This window comes from Furipterus horrens, unplaced genomic scaffold (genome assembly GCF_987537825.1).
Source record: "Furipterus horrens unplaced genomic scaffold, mFurHor1.1.pri manual_scaffold_5, whole genome shotgun sequence".
NCBI classification, from domain to species: Eukaryota; Metazoa; Chordata; class Mammalia; order Chiroptera; family Furipteridae; genus Furipterus; species Furipterus horrens.
The window spans coordinates 59,499,978-59,519,906 of NW_028327175.1; the positions used below are offsets into that span (position 1 = coordinate 59,499,978).

Here is a 19,929-nt window from a genome sequence, read left to right on the forward strand (position 1 = left end):
GCAGGTATTCTGTTGTTCATATCTGCATCCACAGTGTGCCACCTGGCAAGCATTAGGAGTTTAATATTTGTTTGCTCATTGGTAAATAACTGCATATTACTTTGGTTCTTCCTTGACTGAGTTCTCATGCTTCAATTTACAAAAAAACAGTTTGAAGAAATTCAGAGGTATATATGCCCAAAGTCCCTATTCCTTTGGTTATTTTCATAGCTAAGTAAAAATAACAAGCTAACCAGTTTCTCGTTCCTCCTTTCGTTCCTCTGCTTTGTTTTTACTGCCCAAGTCCCATCTCCCCCACATTTCTAGGTGAACATGAAAATGTAAATGTTTCCTATTTTTTCCATGCTTATATTTTGCAGCATGTGGTATTTAAAGCACAATTTTTAGTGTGTCCACAAGTGGAGAAATTCTGTGAGGCAGTAGTAATGGTTATGATTCTTTCTTGGTCTACTTAAAGGCATCCGTCTTTCCTAACCTCATCTCTGTATTGTGTACTTTTCCCCCTCTAACTTATCTTAGAAGACTAGAAAAAGTATAAAACCCAATGATTTAGTTGGAATGTTGTTATGGCCCATCAGTCTGGTTAAAAGGACAGAGTTTGTTTAAGGAGTAAGAGTTCATTTCAGACGAGGTCCGAGGGGTCGCAGCCTCACTGAAGCGTGTTGTTTGATTCCTAGGAGCTGAGGAGCGCTGAGACAATGGGTCGTGCTCTCATATCTCCCGCTATTTCTGGGAAGGATTTTGTGAGAACTGAGGGCACCTTGGTCTTTGAACCTGGCCAGAGAAACACCGTATTGGATGTCATCTTAACCCCAGAGACAGGGTCTTTAAATCCATTTCCTAAACGCTTCCAGATTGTGCTTTTTGACCCAAAAGGTCGTGCCAGAATTGATGAAGTGTATGGGACCGCCAACATCACGCTGGTCTCTGACGCAGATTTGCAGGCCGTTTGGGGGCTTGCAGATCAGCTCCAGCAGCCCCTGGATGGTGACATTCTCAACAGAGTGCTTCACAGCATCAGCATGAAGGTGGCCACAGAGAACACTGATGAACAGCTCAGTGCCGTGATGCACTTAATAGACAAGGTAAGTCCTTGGAGTGGCAGCAGTTGGTTTAGTAAGGTTTCATAAATGTAGAAAATAAGAAAAAACATACACATTTATAATGTCAGTTACCATGAAATTATAATAGAGTTAAAATTCTGAACAAAATGTGGAATTTCTCATATTTGACACTGTGCTTTTGCTTGTATTTGACTTATGCCTTTTTGGAAACCTCAGTCGTGAATGCAGAGTAATGAGTTATCTCTGCAGCAGGAGGCACAGCCCGGTGTCTGAAAAGGGCCACCTGGTGTCAGAAGCTACAGGCTCTCTCTGATCCTCCAGAAAGTGGACAAGTTGCTTTTGAAATTGCATCTCAGTTTTTTTGAGTCTATAAGAGAAAATGAACCAGAATAGCTACAACGTTCTTTCTGTTTAAATGCCAGAGAACAGGAGCTTCTGCCCTCTGCTTGATTTTTTTATTATCTAGGGCACTGAAAACTTTCACAAAAAGGAAATGTCAGGAATGACCAAATAACTACAGACATTTAAATTGCTGTTGGCCCTGGCTGGTTTGGCTCAGTGGATTGAGCGTCAGCCTACGAGCTAAGTGTCGCTGGTTTGATCTTCCAGTCAGGGCACATCAGAGAAGGAAAACTCTGACTCCAAAAAACCTCCGCTGCCTTGCGGCATACCTCTTCAGGGGAAAGGCTAAGGGAGTAAACCCCGACAGAAAATCCCGAGCCGGAGTCCCTAAGGCGGTTTGACGATGCAGTCGACACCGGCAACTCCTGCGGCGCACCTGAAGCCAAGCTGTATTAACTCCGTCTTTCCCTTGGACCCTTCAGCTGCGAAGAGAGGGGGGGTCTGCTGCATGGGCAACAGCAGACCCTCCATATCACCCTGCCCAGGCTCTGTAGCTTCAGCTTCACTGGAGAGGACACTCCAGCGTCATCACAAGATGTCGATTCAACACGGGAGGAGACAGATACCGTGTCATTCCCGAGTTGGACTGCACAGCCATTCTCAGCGGTGCAGATAGACTCTTAAGAAGCTACACCATCGTCTCTCGAGACGGACGGCTGCCGACGACGATTAAATTGCTGTGGACTTAGACCAACCAGGTTTTATTTTAAACCTATTTTTATATGTATGTCAACACTTAACATCTGCTAATTTGAGTAACTGACTTAATAGTTATACTTATTACATCAAATATTTTATAAAGAACATTGAAAAATTCAAGTGAGTAACATAAAAGATGAATAAATGTAGAAATCTATACCTTGTTTATCAATAGAAATACTCAGGATTATAGAGATAACAATTTTCCTTAAGTTAACATATAAATACAATACAAACCCTATCAAAATAAGTTACCTTGAATTTTTTTACCTGGAAAAAATATAATGCTGTAGTTCCTATGGGAGGATATACATGTTAGAATAGGCAGAAGTTTTCTGAAAAGAAAGGAACATGAGAGGGTCCTCACCCCACCACATATGAAAATACATTATGAAGTTACAGTGATTAAAACAGGGTGGCTTTGGTGCAGGCATAGATATTCAGATCAATGGAATAGAACAAAAAGTACAGAAATAAATGCAACTGAATATGAAAATTTCATATATAATAAAGGTGACATTTAGATCACTGGCGAGAAATTATTCTGTAAGTGGTGTTGGGATAGCTGATTTAACCATTTGAAAGAAAAATAGAGCTGAATCTCTATCTTAAAACCTTCTCCAAAATAAATGCCAGGCAGATCAGAGATTTAATTGTAAAACTGAAACCATGAAAGCAAAAAACATGGACAAATCATTTTTTTAAAACTTAAATCATTCTTTAAATTACAGTTTTAATACAGTATTATATTAGTTTTAAGTGTACACACCAATGATTAGACAATATATAACTTGCTAAGTAATTATTCTGATAAATGTAGTACCCACCTGACACCATACATAATTATTAGATTACTGACCATATTCCCTATGGTGTACATTACATCCCTCTTACTATTCTGTAACAACCAGTTTGTACTTAATCCCTTCACCTTTCCATTCATCCCCCCAAACCTCTTCCTTTTTGGCCACTATCAAAATGTTCTCTGTATCTACAAGTCTGTTTCTGTTCTGCTTTTTTGTTTATTTTGCTTTTTAAGATTCAATTGCTGATAGATATGTATTTCTATTTTATATTTCATATTGTTTATCTTTCTTTTTTCTTAAAGAAGACCAATTAACGTTTCACATAATACTGGTTTGGTGGTGATGAACTTCTTTAGCTTTTTCATGTCTGGCAGGCTCTTTATCTGTCCTTTGATTCTTAATGATAGCTTTGCTGGGTAGAGGTATCTTTGTTGTAGGTCCTTGCTTTTCATCACTGAATATTTTGTGCCAGTCCCTTCTGGCCTGCAAAGTTACTGTTAAGAAATCAGCTGACAGTTCTCTGGGAGCTCCCTTATAGTATCTTAATTGCTTTCTCTTGCTGCTTTTAAGATTCTTTGTCTTTAACCTTTTGCATTTTAATTATGATATATCTTAGTATGAGCCTCTGGGTTCATCTTGTTTGAAACTATGTGTACTTCCTGGATTTGTATGTTTATTTCCTTCATTAGGTTAGGGAAGTATTTTGTCATCATTTTTTTCAAATATCTTTTTCCAGTTTTTTGCTCTCTCCTTTATCTGGCACCCTCATGATGCAAATGTTGGTGTACTTGAAGTTGTCCCAGGACTTCTTACACTATCTTCACTTTTTGTTTTAATTAATTAATTAATGTTTTTGCTGTTCTGATTGAATATTTTTTGTCTCCTTGTATTCCAAATTGCTTATTTGGTTCTTGTCTTCACCTACTCTACTGTTCATTCCCTGTAAATTATTCTCATTTCAGTTAGTATATCCTTACTTTCTGACTGGTTCTTTTTTATGGTTTCCATGTCTTTTTTTTTCATGCTGTTGAGGTTCTCACTAAGTTCATTGAGCATCCTTATAACCAGTGTTTTGAACTCAGCATCTAGTAGACTGCTTGTCTCCATTTTGTTTAGTTTTTTTTTTTTTTTCTGGGGTTTTGTTTTGTTTTTTCATTTGGGCAGTGTTTCTTCATCCCCTCATTTTGGAAGCCTCCCTGTGTTTGTGTCTATGAATTAGGCAGAGCTGCTACATCTCCTGGGCTTGGTAGAGTGACCTTATGTAGTAAGTGTTCTGTAGGGTCCGTTGGCACAGCCTCCCCAATCCCCCAAGTTGGGCCCTCCAGGTACATCCCTGTGTGGGCTGTGTACACCCTCTTGTCATGGTTGAATTTTGATTGCTGTAGGCATGTCAGTGGGAAAGATTTATCCCCAGACCAATTGGCTGCAAGGAGTGGCTGCAAACATCTGACCACTGTGAAGAGTCAGCTGTGCAAGGCCCACCTTATGGAGCAGGGCTTATTTCAGCAGGGCGCTTGTGCCCGCTCATTCAGCCCCTTGAGTATGTCACTTGTGGAGGTGATTGGGTAGTGCTTGAGTGTGGTCTGAAGCTGTCCATCAGGTGTGCTGGCTCTGGGGCCTCTCAGGAAGTGCAGGCCAAGGTCAAAGGCTGCTTGTGTTCTACCCAGGACCACTAGGTATAAGCTACAAAGCAATCTGCAAATAGCTGCTACTTCTGTTGGTCTTGGAAGTGCCCAGGTGAGGCAAAACTGCAAACCAAGCTGACTGCTGCTGGTGCCAGGCCTGAGGCCACTTAGCGAGAGGTAAGGGCATGTTGAGGCCAGATGCTGCTTTTGGGGGAGATTTTAGGAAAGTGAAGTGTGAGCCAAGACAGGCCATTGGTATGGAAAAAATCACTGGAAACAGCTTGGGTAGGCTCAAAACTTGGCTGGGACAAAGTCCCAGGAAATCACTAGGGCAAGGTGAACAATGTGAGCCAGGTGGATGGAGACTCAGAAATGGGGCCTACTTTCCAGCTTTGTTGGGGGATGGCTCAGAAAAGGAACAACGGACTCTTCCCTGCACTTCTGTCTGATAGAAAACTTTCCCCCATCGCAGCTTTTGCCCTGATACCAGAAAATTCAGGTCCTCCTCATATGTCCTTGGTTCCTTTCCTGCTGCTGCCCCAGCTCTGGAGCTCAGAATGAGTGAGTCTGAGTAAATCTGTGCATGGGCCCTTTAAGAAAAACTGCCTAAGACTCCAGAAACCCCTTGTCTCACTCAGTTATAATCCCCACTGGGTTTTACAGCCAGAAGTTATGGAGACTTCTCTTCCTGGCACTGGAAGCCTGGGTTGGGTGGCCCGGTGTATAGCTAGTACCCCTCTCCCCTCAGGGGGTACCTCTGCAGGTGAGATTTCTCTCCCACTTATCTCCCGCCACGTGTGGTTGCGGGACTAGCCTGTTCCATGCCTCCATCCAGTCCATCCTACCAGTCTGGATGTGCTTCTTTAAATCCCTAGTTGTAGGCTTGCATTTAGCTAGGTTTCAGGCAGTTTTGAGTTGTGGTGGCTCTGTAATTTAGTTGTAGTTTTGATGTGGTTGTGGGAGGATGCCTGTGCTGTGCTTACTTACCTGTGCTGCCATGATGAACATAAGTACAAATCATTTTTAATATACAAGTTTGAAGTGGGGAAGGTCTTTCTAAAACATAAAACAAAACGCGGAAGTTATAAAGGACATGATTAATAAACTTGACCACATGAAGTTTAAGCAAAATTAATTTTTGCATATATAACAAACAAAGTCAAAAGGCAGCTAATGTTCTATGTCAATTATATATCAGTGAAATGGGGTAAACTACAGTTAGGGGAAAAAAGACATCCAATGGTATGGGGAATATTTATACAAAGATATGTATAATAAGGATGCATTTCAGCATAATTTATAGTAACAAAAAGTGGAAAAATAATCAGCAAACCTTGGTATATCCATAAAATGCAAAAGGATTTTCATGTTTTAGATATATTTATAATAATGAGAGTAAGACAGTAATAAAACAGGCACTGAAAAAAATATATATATATAATCATATATAGTAGGGTTAAAATTTTAGCAAATAAAGTACAAGATGCCCAATTAACTTTGAATTTTAGATAAATAATGAATGAATACATTTTAAGTATAAATATATTAAAAGTAAAAATTATTTATATTTGCATGTACTTATATCAAACAATTATTGGTTGCTTATCTTAAATTCAAATAGTCACCTATACTTTATCTGGCAGCTATTCTTATATTTCATATATACTTAATATAAACTCTAAGGTAGCCTCAAATTCAGAGGTAGAACTTCCACTTACTTGATAGGACTTCATTTGTATTGTATTTTAAGTGAAATTGTTTCTTATTTGTAAGTTTTGTTTTTCCTCCAATTCTAACTTATTTGGAATAGAATCTGCTCTATACCATATATATTTTTTATAGAAAGAGCTCAATTAATCTTACATATTATTATTACATTCACTAGAAGTTACTCCTTATTTATGTTCAGAAGAAACAAATATTGTGCTAAAAAGAGCAAGAACTTTAAATGACTCATTGTATTTTGGATAAAATTTAGCTGTGGGTTTGGAAAAATGTTTGCTATGACATAATATTCTATTCTTTGATTTTCCTAGGTATGGTGCAATGAAAATTATTTAAAATGCTATCTTTGCTTAATAATAATATCAGTATTTTAAGACTGCTGCATTTGATATGCAAAATTTAATTCCTTAGGGTTTTAGTATAACATGAGTCGGGAGGTATTGTCTCTAATTTTTTTTTTCTGGAATACTTGAAAGTACACAGGAATAATATGTTCTGTGAAAGTTTGATAGACTCCCCTCCCCTTCCAAAGATCTCCATTTTTATTTTCTCTCCTCACAGTTAAAAAAAAAATTTCCCATGGTTGAGTCAGGCAACTATGTTTTTGTGAGCCAATTATGACAATCTTGGTGGTTCTTTTTATTGTTTATGTAAAATGGCCCTTTAGAGCAAAAATATTTCTACTTATCATATACTTTTTATACTAAATATCTTGTATTTTAAGAATTGTTTTTCTCATTTGATTTATTTTATAATCACACTAACAATGATTTAGGTTTAGCTCTATATTTTACTGCCTGGTGTTATATTTCATGCCTGCAGTAACTTTGCATGACCTGTCTACAAACTGAGTCAACCTGTGTTATTTTGGGACAGGCAAGCAAGGGGATGTTTCAAGTCAGTGCAAGTGGCTCTCACGAGTGCCCCCTCTTCACCATCTCAGTGCACTCAGACATTGAGGTGTAGTCTTTCTGCCTCAGTTTCCTTTTCTGGAAACAAAACAAAATAACACTAGCACCCCCTCACAAGATTGTTGTGAAAATTAAAGAAGTTAATGTAACCAGCTGAGAACAGCACCTGGACAAAGGATCATATAGATCATCTTTGGGGTGTGTGTGTGTCTGTGTGTGTTTTACTAAAAGAAACTTTCATTTGCCCTTGAATGTGAATGCAAGGGTGACTGGCTCCAGAATTTTTGGATCTCTGCCTTTAATTCTCCAAACTCCACATGTTGCTCTGGTGGTTTCTGGCTTTTCATTTGCAAAAAAAGGTCTCATGTCAAACTGAATATTTGTTTCTCCATTAGTAATTTTTTTCCTGTCTGGTTTTCTGCTAAGATATTTTTTAAACTCTTGAAATAATATTTAAAAATCACCAGATGCATCTGGTGTTTCTGTTTCTAACTTTCACTGGTATAAAGCAATCTCTGTATTTTTATTTTTAATGTATATTTTATTGATTATACTGTTAAAATTGTCCCAAGTTTTTTCCTTTGCCGCCCTCTGGCCAGTACCTTCATTTCCTTAAGCAACCCCCTCTTAGTTCATGTCCATGGGTTGTGCATGTAAGTTCTTTGGCTTCACCCTTTCCTGTACTGTTCTTAACATCCCCCTGTTCCTACCTATTATGCCTCTTAATCCCTTCACTATTTCCCCCGTTCTTCCCCGTCCCCCTCCCCGCTGATAACTCTTGAAGTGATCTCCATGCCTATGATTCTGTTCCTGTCCGGTTGTTTGCTTAGTTTGTTTTTGTTTTTTAGATTCAGTTGTTGATAGTTGTGAGTTTGTTGTCAGTTTAATGTTCATAGTTTTAATCTTCTTTTTCTTAAGTAAGTCCCTTTAACATTTCATATAATATTTTTTAGACAGGAGTATTTCTTTAGCTTACCAAGGACCCATGTCGTTTTTTAGTTCTACTTGCTCCTTTTATGTGCTTGTTGTATCTTATGGATTGGTCCTACTTGTAATATTTTCCCTGAATCCTGGGAGCATTCCTTGAAGAATTAATAGGGACTTCTTAGATATATGAATGTAGTGGAATAACAAGGCAATGGCTTCACACCAAAGCTTAGTCGGGCAATAAAGATGAGGCCCCCATCACTCTGTAAAGGACAAAAAAATCATGAAGGAGATTTTTCTCTAACTCTCTTTTCCCTTCAAACAACAAATAACCCAGCTCTTTAAGGTAAGAAGGCTCTATTTATGGATAAAGGCAAGAATTCCAGGAGCTTTTGACTACTCTTGGTTAAAATAGGATTTCCTAATTTTTTTTTTTTTTGGTTTTTCAATTACAGTTGTCCCATTTTTCCCCCATTTCTCTCCCCCACCCAGCCCACCCCTTCTCCCACAATCATATCCCTCCCCGTTGTCCATGTCCATGAGTCATTTATACATGTTCCTTGACTAAACCCTTCCCTTACTTATCCCCCTTCTCTCCCCGCCCCCTGGATTTTCTAATTTGATGTTTTAGAAACTTAGCGGTATGCAGTGGCATCTAGTCACTGAAACACTGATAATCAAGAATAATCTTGCTTCTATTATGGACAGATATTTTTGTATTTATTTCCTTAATTGTTTGTCAAAAGAATAAGAATCCTTGGGGTAGATATAAAAGTGAAATTAATTTTTACTCATGATGTTAAGTATTTTAGTTAAAAATAAGTGATTCATGCAGCCATTTTGGGCTTTGTTTAGTTATTAAATAAAAACTTTTGGTAATTATCTCTTTTCTTTAGAAATGATTACTTATGCTTTTAAAAGTATAAATGGATATATTTGAAATATAATTTTGATACTGATTTCACTTAAATTCTTCATAGCTTCATCCTTATTTTGTTAATGCCAATAATTGATAATAAATAACACATTTTATGTGATAGCAGTTCATTTTTAGAGATGTATTTTTATATTTGTTTTTTTCCAGATAACTGTTGAAGGAAAAAATCAAGCATTCAGTATTGAAAACCGAAGTTTATTCTATGAGATTCTTTGTGCTCTTATTAACCCAAAGCGCAAGGACACTAGGGGATTCAGCCACTTTACTGAAGTGACTGAGAATTTTGCCTTTTCTCTGTTGACTGACGTTACCTGTGGCTCTCCTGGTGAAAAGTAAGTATCTTTTAATTTACTAGCTGTACCTTATGTATTCCTTCACAGTTTAAAAAGTAGTACACAATGAAAATTGACACTTAGATTATGTAACTTAAGACTGTACATACAGTCAATGAACTATATATAGTAGGCAAATTTGAAAAAAAACAGCAATTACATCAAGAAAAATAAATTTTCTTGGCAACAATATATTCCTCTTGTTTTGAAGGGTATTTTATAAATGAAGAAATCTTAATTGCTTACTCTTACTTATATAATGAATAGAAGGTACATTCTGAAAAAAAGGAAGGTGATTCCCACCTTTAGACATGTTTTGATGTGCTGTTAATTGTGCTTTCCCTGGAGTTGTGGTTCAGTTTCATCCATTTGGTGGCATCTCTCAGACTATTGTTGAACTTCAGACTAGTTGTTTCGTGGCTGGAGTTTCATGGCATGAAGCAAGCAAGAGAAAAGGAAAAAATACAATGTGGCTCTGTTTATTATTAACTATATACTTAATTGTGTAACTATGTTAATATTCTTCAGAAGTCATGGTGTCTTAAATTATATTCATAAGGTAAATTGGGTAAGTGTAGCACAAAGGTCTAAAAATATTTATTTTTATTTGATTTAACATAAAAATGGCTGATAATAGAACATGAGTAGAAATAGAGATTCCTATCTGCCCCTGTTTTTCAGAGTGATATATGTTATTTAAAATGCAGTGATTATTATTTAATGGAACATGTCTAATTAAAATGTATACATAAGTCTTCATAGAGTTTATTTTATTTATTGATTAATGCTGTGATCAGTAGTCATTAATATATGTTGAAATTTAGAGATATTTTTAAGCCTACATTTTTAAAATTTGGTATAATAATTTAAATAATCTACTTATGTGGCCCTTTATGAACTGACATATTAATTGAAATAATTGGATATGTAAAACTTTTATCTTTACTTCTGAGATCACATGACACATAAAATTCAAAGAGCTAGTCAATCTAGATATAAAAGTGTTGCAAGATAAATCAAAGAATAAAATAATAGTAACTGATATTAACTGTGCCTCTGCTCTAGTCCTGACATTGTATTAGATTGAACAATATGAAATTGCCTTTTTTATCTAGGTATAAATAGTATATACTATATTCAGAATTTTAGATGGATCAAATAGTCATCATTAAAAGTTGTACATATATTATTTTATCTCCACAAAAGAGCATTTTAAGTAGCTGTTTAAGGGTAGGGTTAAGGCTCTTATTATTCATATTTACAGATGTAGAAACTGAGACTAGGGCCTTACATAACTGGCAGCGGTTACACAATTAGTCCATGCCGAGGCCTGGGCACAATCCCAGGCCTCCCCCAGGCCAATCCCAGGCCTAGTTGACTGCACCTCACCCTGTCGGCCACCATGCCATGTGGTCAGACAACTCTGTAAATCACTTGCTTTGTAACAGACCTTTTACTCTGATCCCCCTGGCTTCAAAGTGCCCCAGACTTTCATCCCAGGTTAGTGCCAGGGTGTGACTTTAGGTTTAGGTAATAGAACCAGCATCCCCTTACACTGTATTCTTCTTTTAACCCTGATGACTAAATCCTGGAGACTTGGTTTTCTTAATGGGGAGCATCAGCAAAGTATTTAAATGGCTCTGCATGCCCTTTCAGGAGCTCCTTCTCCAGTTCTCCCTGTTCCTATATGTCCATCTGAGACCAATGATTAGCAGTTCAGCTCTTCAGTACCATCTTTAAGTGTCTCTAATGTCTTCAGAAACCTCTGAAATGGTTAATTTCTTTACTTCAAGTAAGTTTGCACTGAGGCCACAGTGCGTGTGTGTATGCATAGTTAAAAAATATCCTCTTACTTTTTTTTCCTTTAACAGTGTATTTAACTATATTGTTCAATGAAGTAAGTGGTTCATAGCTTTGCATTCCCCATAATCCCAATTCTTTTAATTTGTTTTTCCATATTTCTGAAGATCATCAGGGTATTAAGGTTGTCTTAGATGTGAACCATCTACCCTGCTGTGAATGTTGGTTCCTATCTCTGCGCTCCTTCAAAGGCCCAGTGAGAACTCAAGAGTCTCAGACACACAAAAAGATCAGTCTTTTCTGTTTTGTTGCCTAATGTATTCCCAGGGCCTAGGACAGTATCTGGTACGTGAGTCTCAGCGGCTTTGGTACAATAAGTGAATAGAATGAATACATGAATCAATGTATTTTCTGCCATGTGTTTCCTCTTCATAGACTTACCTTTCCTCCTGAGTTGTCCAGGAAGAGAAAACAGGTTGTACGATGGTAATCAAGCAAGAATAGCATGGTGTGTTTGGCGAGATCATCAAGCTTTATAGGTTAAACATAGAATAAGCTAGGTATGGTGTTTTGTGTGTGTGTGTGTGTGTGTGTGTGTGTATGAAAGAAGGAGACTTAGGATGTTTGATCTATCATTTGAGGACAGTGGTAAAGGTTAAAGAAGAGGGTAAATCAGGAAATAGGAAGACTGCATAGAGGTAACTGTTCACGTAAGATAAGGTGAGGGATGAACTTGAGGCAGGGACATGGGAAGTGTGGTAACCTTGAAAATAATTAGGTTGTAGAATTTATACTTCAGTGACAAATTGAACTTACAAAATAAAGGAGAGATAAGGACTAGTTTTTTTACTCAGAAAACTCTGAAGATGTTGACCATTTTGATATGTGTTATTTGTGCATTGTATTAAGCAGCATTCAAGGGCACCTACTGAGAGTGTGGGTTTGGGAACTGAGCAGGGATATTGAGGAGAATGATGGGATCTATCTAGAACTGTCATTTGGAAGCCAAGTAAAAACAATGTCAAGTAGCATTAAGGGCTGACTGAGGTTGGTAGCCACAGGTTTGTAGTGGTGCTAATTTACATGATAATGTGGGTTCACTTCATTGGGTTTTTGCCCCCTCACTTCAGCCTGGCTGTAAAGCAGATTGTGGGATTGATCAAAGTGAGTTCAGCAGAAGGGCATGGAAATCCAAAATTAACCCTTTGAGTGCCGATGTCACCATGAGCAACACTGACAAATTTTCCCAAAAGTGCCAGAGTCGCTCCCAGCAACTCTTTTTTCCATGGCTATAAATGTAAATGACAATGGAATAATTCGTATTTTATATTTTGTTCTCTTTTTTTGTACCTCAGGTTATATATTGATATAACTTTTTCTCATGTTGATCCAAATTGTGAATTACACATGGCACTCAAAGGGTTAAGGTGTCAGAAGGAGTGTAGTCATCAGTAAGGGTGAGGGGCCAGGATTTTGTCACACTGTGTCAAGGTCCAGGAGAGTCTCTGTACATGTGATGTCCTCAGTATGCAAAGGTGGTGCTGACTGAGCTAAATTGTGGCCAGTTCTAGTGGGCTGGGAGGGAGGTACGTTACCAGTGCTGAGGTTCACTGGTCTCAGCCACACTGCACAGGCAGCCATGACAGTGGCAGCTTTTAGCTGACAGTCACCGGTGAGAATGTGGGAGGGTGGAGGGGGAGATAAAGAGATGAGGTTAGGCTGTTGTGGAGATGTGCGTGGTCTCTACAGATTCAGGTGCTTCAGTAGGCATCTTGGCCATGAGTCTAGAGCCCAGATTAATGGCTGGATAAGATACAGGTATTTGAAAGGCATCAAGTGAAGTGTGGTGATTGAGCTAGGGTGGCGGATTTTATTTTCTTAGAGAGGGCATATAGCTCAAGATAAAGGTTAGCCATTACCCGATCCTTTCTTTCTCACATCTCCCATTGAAAATTCTTTGCTTCATTTCCCTGGTTAGCAGTCTTGACAAGGTATCATTGAGATCCATGATATATATACTCTACGTGTATTGGGGCCTATATTACCTTTTAACATTTAATGCATACTTTTTATCCTAATATTATCTATACTTTTCCAGGCAGGCTTCAGATCTGATTCGTCTTTGTATGTCCTCACTGTTTGCAGACTGATGGGTCCACTGACAAGTTGTATTAGATTCGCTGGAGGACTGGTTAGAACATACAGATTCCTAGAACCCCCAGCTCCCTCCCTAGGCAAGGGTTCTGATTTAATAAGTCTGGGGTGTTATCTAGAAATTTACATTTTTAAACAAGCTTTGAACTGAACTGATTTTAACACCCACTGAGGCTTGGAAGTAATTTCACTGGCACAGGATCTTAAGCCTAGGGAGTGTTCAAAACAGAATTGTTAAATGGATAAAGATCACTGTTCAGGGCTGTTCCTCTTATGAGTCACACTGTCAAACTAGCAATTCTCTGACGGGTGAGAAAGGGATGAAGTAACTCTTAAGGAGACATGGCTGCAGATATATAAGGTTTATGATATTCTTAAGTAAAGCAGAGCATTTCCCTTTAGTGGTATCCCTTTCCTTCAACCTGCCCACCAAAGCTGATACGAGTGACTGAAAAGTCCATTTTTATAGCCACAGATTATGTCTGATATCTGTGAAACAGCTTTCAAAAACCCATGTTTTAGGTTATAAGGGGATCAGGCAGGGGGATGCAGAAAGTTCTGTGAAAAAATCATGACAATAGTAAAAGAACTGAAAACACATTCTCTCTGCTGCTTCTGGGCTGGTAGTGTCATGGTTACACACAAAGAACAGAGCCCCTGTGTAATTCATTTTAACAAATATAAGTGGCTATATAGAACAAATACAAAAAAATACATAAAAAGCATGCCGTTTTAGCAGATCCTTTGCTTTTCTGTTGTAGAGACAAAACCATCCTCGACAGCTGTCCATATTTGTCAATTCTGGCTCTCCACTGGTATCCTCAGCAAATCAATGGGCATAAATTTGAAGGAAAGGAAGGCGATTATATTCGAATTCCAGAAAGGTTATTGGATGTCCCAGATGCAGAAATAATGTCTGAGCAAAGTACATGTGAAGTAGTCCAGTTTACAGAGTATAGCAGCCAGCAGTGGTTTCTAAGTGGAAACAATCTTCCTGCCCTGAAAAATAAGGTAATCTATCATTATAAAGAATTATGGTTGGAATCTGATTTTTCCATATCAGCCACGCTCTTCAGAATGCATTTGCTTGATCAGATTTGTGGGAAGTGCTACACATGGTGAGCTAATTATGAAATGAAACACGTTCCATCTTTATGACCTGTTTGTGAACTATTTTGCCTAAAAAACAGCTGGAAGTATTTCCTTCGTGTTTTACTGAGTATAGTCCATGGGAAAGTAGGGAAAGTGAAAATGCATAGCTTTCACTAATAGTATGTTATATACCCCACTTGTGATGAAGTCTGACAGTTATAGTCAAACTGAGTGTTGTCAGCTAAAGACTGTCAGTCACTGAGTTGGAGGTAAATGTTTGCCGCGGAGCCATGGAAAACCAGGGAGCTGCCCTGCATTCATAAGGAAACTACCTGTAAATAGTGGCAGTACACAGTGACTAAAGCAACTGGGAAAATGAAGCAAAGTTCAGAATGGAAGATTCAGTCATGACATTAACTTGAAAACATTATTAAATTTTCTGTTTTTCTTTTTTTAAAAATATTATAGGTATTATCTTTGAGTGTGAAAGGCCAGAGTTCACAACCCCTGACTAACAACAATGAGGTTCTCTATAGGATTTATGCTGCTGAGCCAAGAATCGTTCCCAAAACCTCTCTGTGTCTCCTTTGGAATCAGGCTGCTGCAAGGTACTTATTAATAATTGTATAAAATCAGAATTTGGTCCTCCTCCATTTTAGTACCATTGAGCCCAATTTTTTCTACTGACCAATGATGGGCTTTAGACTGAAGAATAGCCTCTACAAGAAATAAGACAAGGAAGCATAGGAACTAGTCTAGCACTGCGCAGGTGGCAAATGTGGCCAAACTTTTAAATATGTGTTTAAAACAATATTTACTTTTAGATTATTAGTACTTTCATGGGACTTAGCATGAGTTCTGCTCAATTCAGACAACTTTCTTGTGGATATTGGTTAATTTATTGGGCAGGAAAGGAAACTTTTTTCTCTTCCATCCAGGCTTGTGGTTCTGGAGACGATACTCTATGTTCAGAGGAATTAGCAGAGATTTATAATTATAGTCCACATATGGCTTCGAGTACATTTTGGGATTAAAGCCATGCAGAGGAATGGGAGGAAGAGAATGATTCTTTCTCTCAGCCTGAGGCCTCAAGTTTCTGAGCAGTTCTGTCACTCAGAGCTCAGTCTGTGCTGGCCCAGAGGGTCTAGGCTCCAAATCTAGGCATCAGTTCAAATGTGGTAATCAAAGCTGGGTGGTGGATTTTTTAAGAGGGCATATAGCTAAAGATAAGCCCTTACCTTTTCTTTTCTTTCTCAAATCTTCCATTGAAGATTCTCTGCTCTGTTTCCCTGGTTAGCAGTACTAACAAGGTATCATTTAGATCCTTGATGTAATTATATATATTCTGCATGTATTGGGGTCTATATTACTTTTTAACATTAATGTGTAATTTTTACCCCAGTATCCTCTAAACTTTTCTAGCCAGGATTCAGATCTGATTCATCTTCGTATCTCCTCACTGTTCGCTGACATGATGGGTCCACTGACGAGATCTATCAGATTCGCTGAAGGTCTGGCTAAAAAACAGATTCCCAGAACCCCCAGCTCCCTCCCCAGTGATGATATGCTTGGGTGTCTTAATAATTTCTTATTCTTAATAACATCTTTCATGAAGATTCTATTTCTTGCTTAAGAGATTCTCCTAGGTCCACATAGTTCCAAAACCAGATGGAGACATCATATTTTACTTTAATATTAACAGAAATTTCATAAACTGATGAAATAACAGTAAAGGGGTAAAAAGTTTTTTATTACTGACTTTCAGCCACATAAACTAAAATCCTAAATTGATAATAGCTTAGTTGGCTAACAAGCCATCTTCTAAACACCAAAATTCTGGTTAGTCTCCTTTCCTATGGAAAAAAAATTATTGATTGAAATTCCTAATGCCTAATGATGGATCTTAAACCTGATACATAGGTACTGTGTAACCCTCAATATATAAATACTAATGAATGTTTCAAGGTTGAACCTGCAGTTGGGGTTAAGAAGTTTTATGTCCTTAGAAAAGTAAAGAAATCAAGAGGCACTAAAAGGGAAGAAGCTCAACCAGTAGCCCCTGAGGAATGCTACAAAGTCTTAAGCATGTGATGCTGTATTTGCCATAATCGTGACAATGTTCTTGTGCTAAATTAGCCAGACTTATAGAGACCCTTCTGTACTTAAAAGAACCCTGGTCTAGCCAGATGGCTCAGTTGGCTGAAGCATCATCCTGTACACCGAAAGATTTCAGGTTCGACCCCCAGTCAGGGCACATACCTAGGTTGCAGGTTCAGTTCCTGGTCAGGGTGCATACAGGAGGCAACTGATCGATGTTTCTCTCTCTCACATCAATGTTTTTCTCTCTTTCTCTCAAATCAATCACAAAAAAGAAAAAGAGCCCTGGAAAACATTTATGTATTATAACTTGCTCCAGAATAAAATTTAAAAAAATGAAGAGGAAGGAATTTTAGAAAAGCATATAAGTAATTTGTGTGGTTCAGATTACTGGAAATTATGAAACCCATGAAAAGGTGAACATTACACATTATAATGGCTGTGTCAAATCTTTTGGGAGTTGTGAAAGATAGAGGAGTGTGCCTTCTGTAGAAAACCTTAGCTGTGTTGGCTTTAGATTAGGTAGCAACTGGTACTGCTGTGTTGAGAGGACCAGATTCTTCAGTAGCTGAAATGCTATTAAAGGTTTGGAGAGTATTTAGTCTGCTTTTTAATGTACTTTGTGGGATCTTCTATGTCATGTCATGCACCAGATGTTCCCTCCTGTGTTTCTTCTTGACACTGTGGTCTGCATAAGTCTGTGGTCAAGAACACTTAAGTTCAGTAAGTTAATTTTTCTTTAAAAGCCATCCAAGACCTTAAACATTGATAAAAGTGGAATAGTGACAATTGTCTTTTTGCTCTAGCTGGTTGTCTGACAGTCAGTTTTGCAAAGTGATTGAGGACTCTTCAGACTACGTGGAATGTGCCTGTTCATACATGTCTGTGTACGCTGTCTACGCCCAGACTGACAACTTGTCTTCATATAATGAAGCCTTTTTCTCTTCTGGATTTATATGTATCTCAGGTCAGTTGCAATAGTTTTGTGTTAATTTTTAATATTCATGAGAATGAAAATCTGTTTTCCCATATTCATTTTAAATACACAAGATGCAAATATACTATAATTCATCAGCAGTGGGAGAAAATAAAGTTTCCCATTGTTTTATCATTAATTAATTCAGTGGCTGCTTATGGGGAACCAACTTTGTACTGAGTGAGGATATAGGAAAATACAAGACACAGTTCCAACTCATAAAGAATATAAAATACAGTGTGAGGTAGAAGCTAGGTAATAGGAAAGGATATATGTAGTTTATAGTCTTGTGAGGGCAGATTCTGCATTAGAATGTCAGGATTTTGTGAGGTAATATATACAAAGCAGTTTGTATTTTTATTTGAAAGAAACCTACCCCTTTGTTGATTTATATTCTACAAATTAGGAACCCTAAATATGCTCTACTTAAAAGAAAAATAAACTGTCTTTCACTGTCCACATCTAGGCTTCATTTCTGGCAGGAGTAGCAACTTGACATATGTTAATGTCTGTCCGACTATTTACCTGTAACTTAACTTAGAATAACTATAGATTTATTCTCATTTGCTGCATTGATTATATGGTTGGGAGTCTTAATAATTTCTTAAGAACATGTTTTATAAGGATGACATTTCTTGCTTAATAGATTTTTCTAGGTCCACATAGTTCCAAAACCAGATGGACACATCATATTTCACTTTAAAATTAATAGAAATTTCATAGACTGATGAAATAGCACCAAAGGGTAAAAATATGAAATAAAAACAGATAGTTTTTATGTGTTTCAATAGAGAGGTAAATACAAGTGCTGCTGTGACCCACAAAAATCCCTTGCTTGCTCTAAATACTGAATATCAAACCAATGAGTTTTTGAAACTAAAGGAAAATACTATTTTGATTTTATAGAGGACTAGCAGGACTTTATTTTCTGGAAGAATTATTAACAAATATACATATTTTTGCAGCTTATTTTAGCAAAGGCTACATAGATTTGGTTATATATTTGAAAATAAACACCTAAATATCAGCATCTGCTTTTATTACTTTTGACTTGAAGTTATATTTGAAATTACATTTGATCTTTGAACAATGTGGGGGTGAGGGACACTGACCTCCCCCACCCGGAATCATAAATTTATGTATAACTTTTGACCCTCTAAAAACTTAACTATTAATACCCTATTGTTGACCAGAAGCCTTACTGATTATGTAGTCGATTAACACATATTTTGTGTTACATGTACTTGATATGATATTCTTACAGTGAATTAAGCTAGAGAAAAGAAAATATTATTAAAAATCATAAGGAAGAGAAAATATATTTACAATGCTTAACTGTATTTATCCATACTGTAAGCTTATGTCATCTGTTTTAGGCTATGTGTTCATTTGCAAGTTTTTTCAAATTGTTGATTGAACAAAATCTGTGAATAGGTGGACCCATGCAGTTCAAAGCCCTTTCAAGGGTCAACTGTATTGGCTTTGTTTTTCTCTCTGTCCATGGCATATTGCAATGTACATTGCATATTCTATAGATAAGGAGACATAAGGTCCTGTCTTTGTGTCTCAGTTTCAGCTTCAGGGGAGATTGAACAGCTATCTGTCTCTCAGATGAGCCCATGGGAACTGGAGAAGAGAATTTTACATGTATATCTTCCATACATATTCATTAATTTAGGTCAGGTCACACTGAAGATCCCCCTGAATTTGGAAGTATTCTGACTAGCTCTTTTCATGAAACGTGTTAACATACAATTAGACAGTAGTTAAACCTTTTTATTTAAATCAGGATAGGTCACAATATATCTGTTCTGAATATGGTTCACAGTTCTGGTTACTATACTAGAACAACTAAAATGAGCAGTGTGTGAAATGAGCATACAGGCCAAAAAGTTTAGTAATGCTCAGCTTAGAAAGATGAAAGACCAAAGTACATACCTATGACATTTAAAATTAGAAACCAGTTTACCACTTTCCAAGACAGTAAACTAAGGTTATCTCATGAAGCTAAAAAAGTTAGAAAGAGAAAAAAATAAAACATAACTTTGCACATTAGTGTAACATGAAATTCACCTCAAAGGTAAATAACTTTAGATGATGATGCTATAATTTTATAATTTAATTATTTTAAGGAATCTAAGCATAGTTTGAAGTATACATTATTATTTGAAGGAGAAGGTCAAGAAGCTTACTCTTCTTATCATAGTTCTATTGATGTTGTACTATCAAAGATAGACTGTTGGATTGGAATCATCCTAATTTTGACTCTGAATATAATTTCTATGACATTGTCATTTTAGCGAGACTCTACAATATTCCATAACCCATGTCAGTTTTACCATCAGTACATGAACTGGGTCATGTTTGATGTACTTGTAGGTG

General features: G+C 37.3%; 1 protein-coding gene across 1 annotated transcript in view; it reads left to right on the forward strand.

Annotated features, from left to right (window-relative positions):
* ADGRV1 (adhesion G protein-coupled receptor V1) overlaps window positions 1-19,929 on the forward strand; it is a gene marked incomplete at its 5' end in the record, with an annotated part of 466,202 nt that overhangs the window by 172,837 nt on the left and 273,436 nt on the right. Inside the window, 5 exons of the mRNA XM_090278998.1 lie at window positions 678-1,085; window positions 9,244-9,428; window positions 14,144-14,393; window positions 14,943-15,082; window positions 17,378-17,538. Of these exons, the coding sequence (XP_090135124.1) occupies window positions 678-1,085; window positions 9,244-9,428; window positions 14,144-14,393; window positions 14,943-15,082; window positions 17,378-17,538 (1,144 nt within the window). The remainder of the gene's footprint in view (window positions 1-677; window positions 1,086-9,243; window positions 9,429-14,143; window positions 14,394-14,942; window positions 15,083-17,377; window positions 17,539-19,929) is intronic.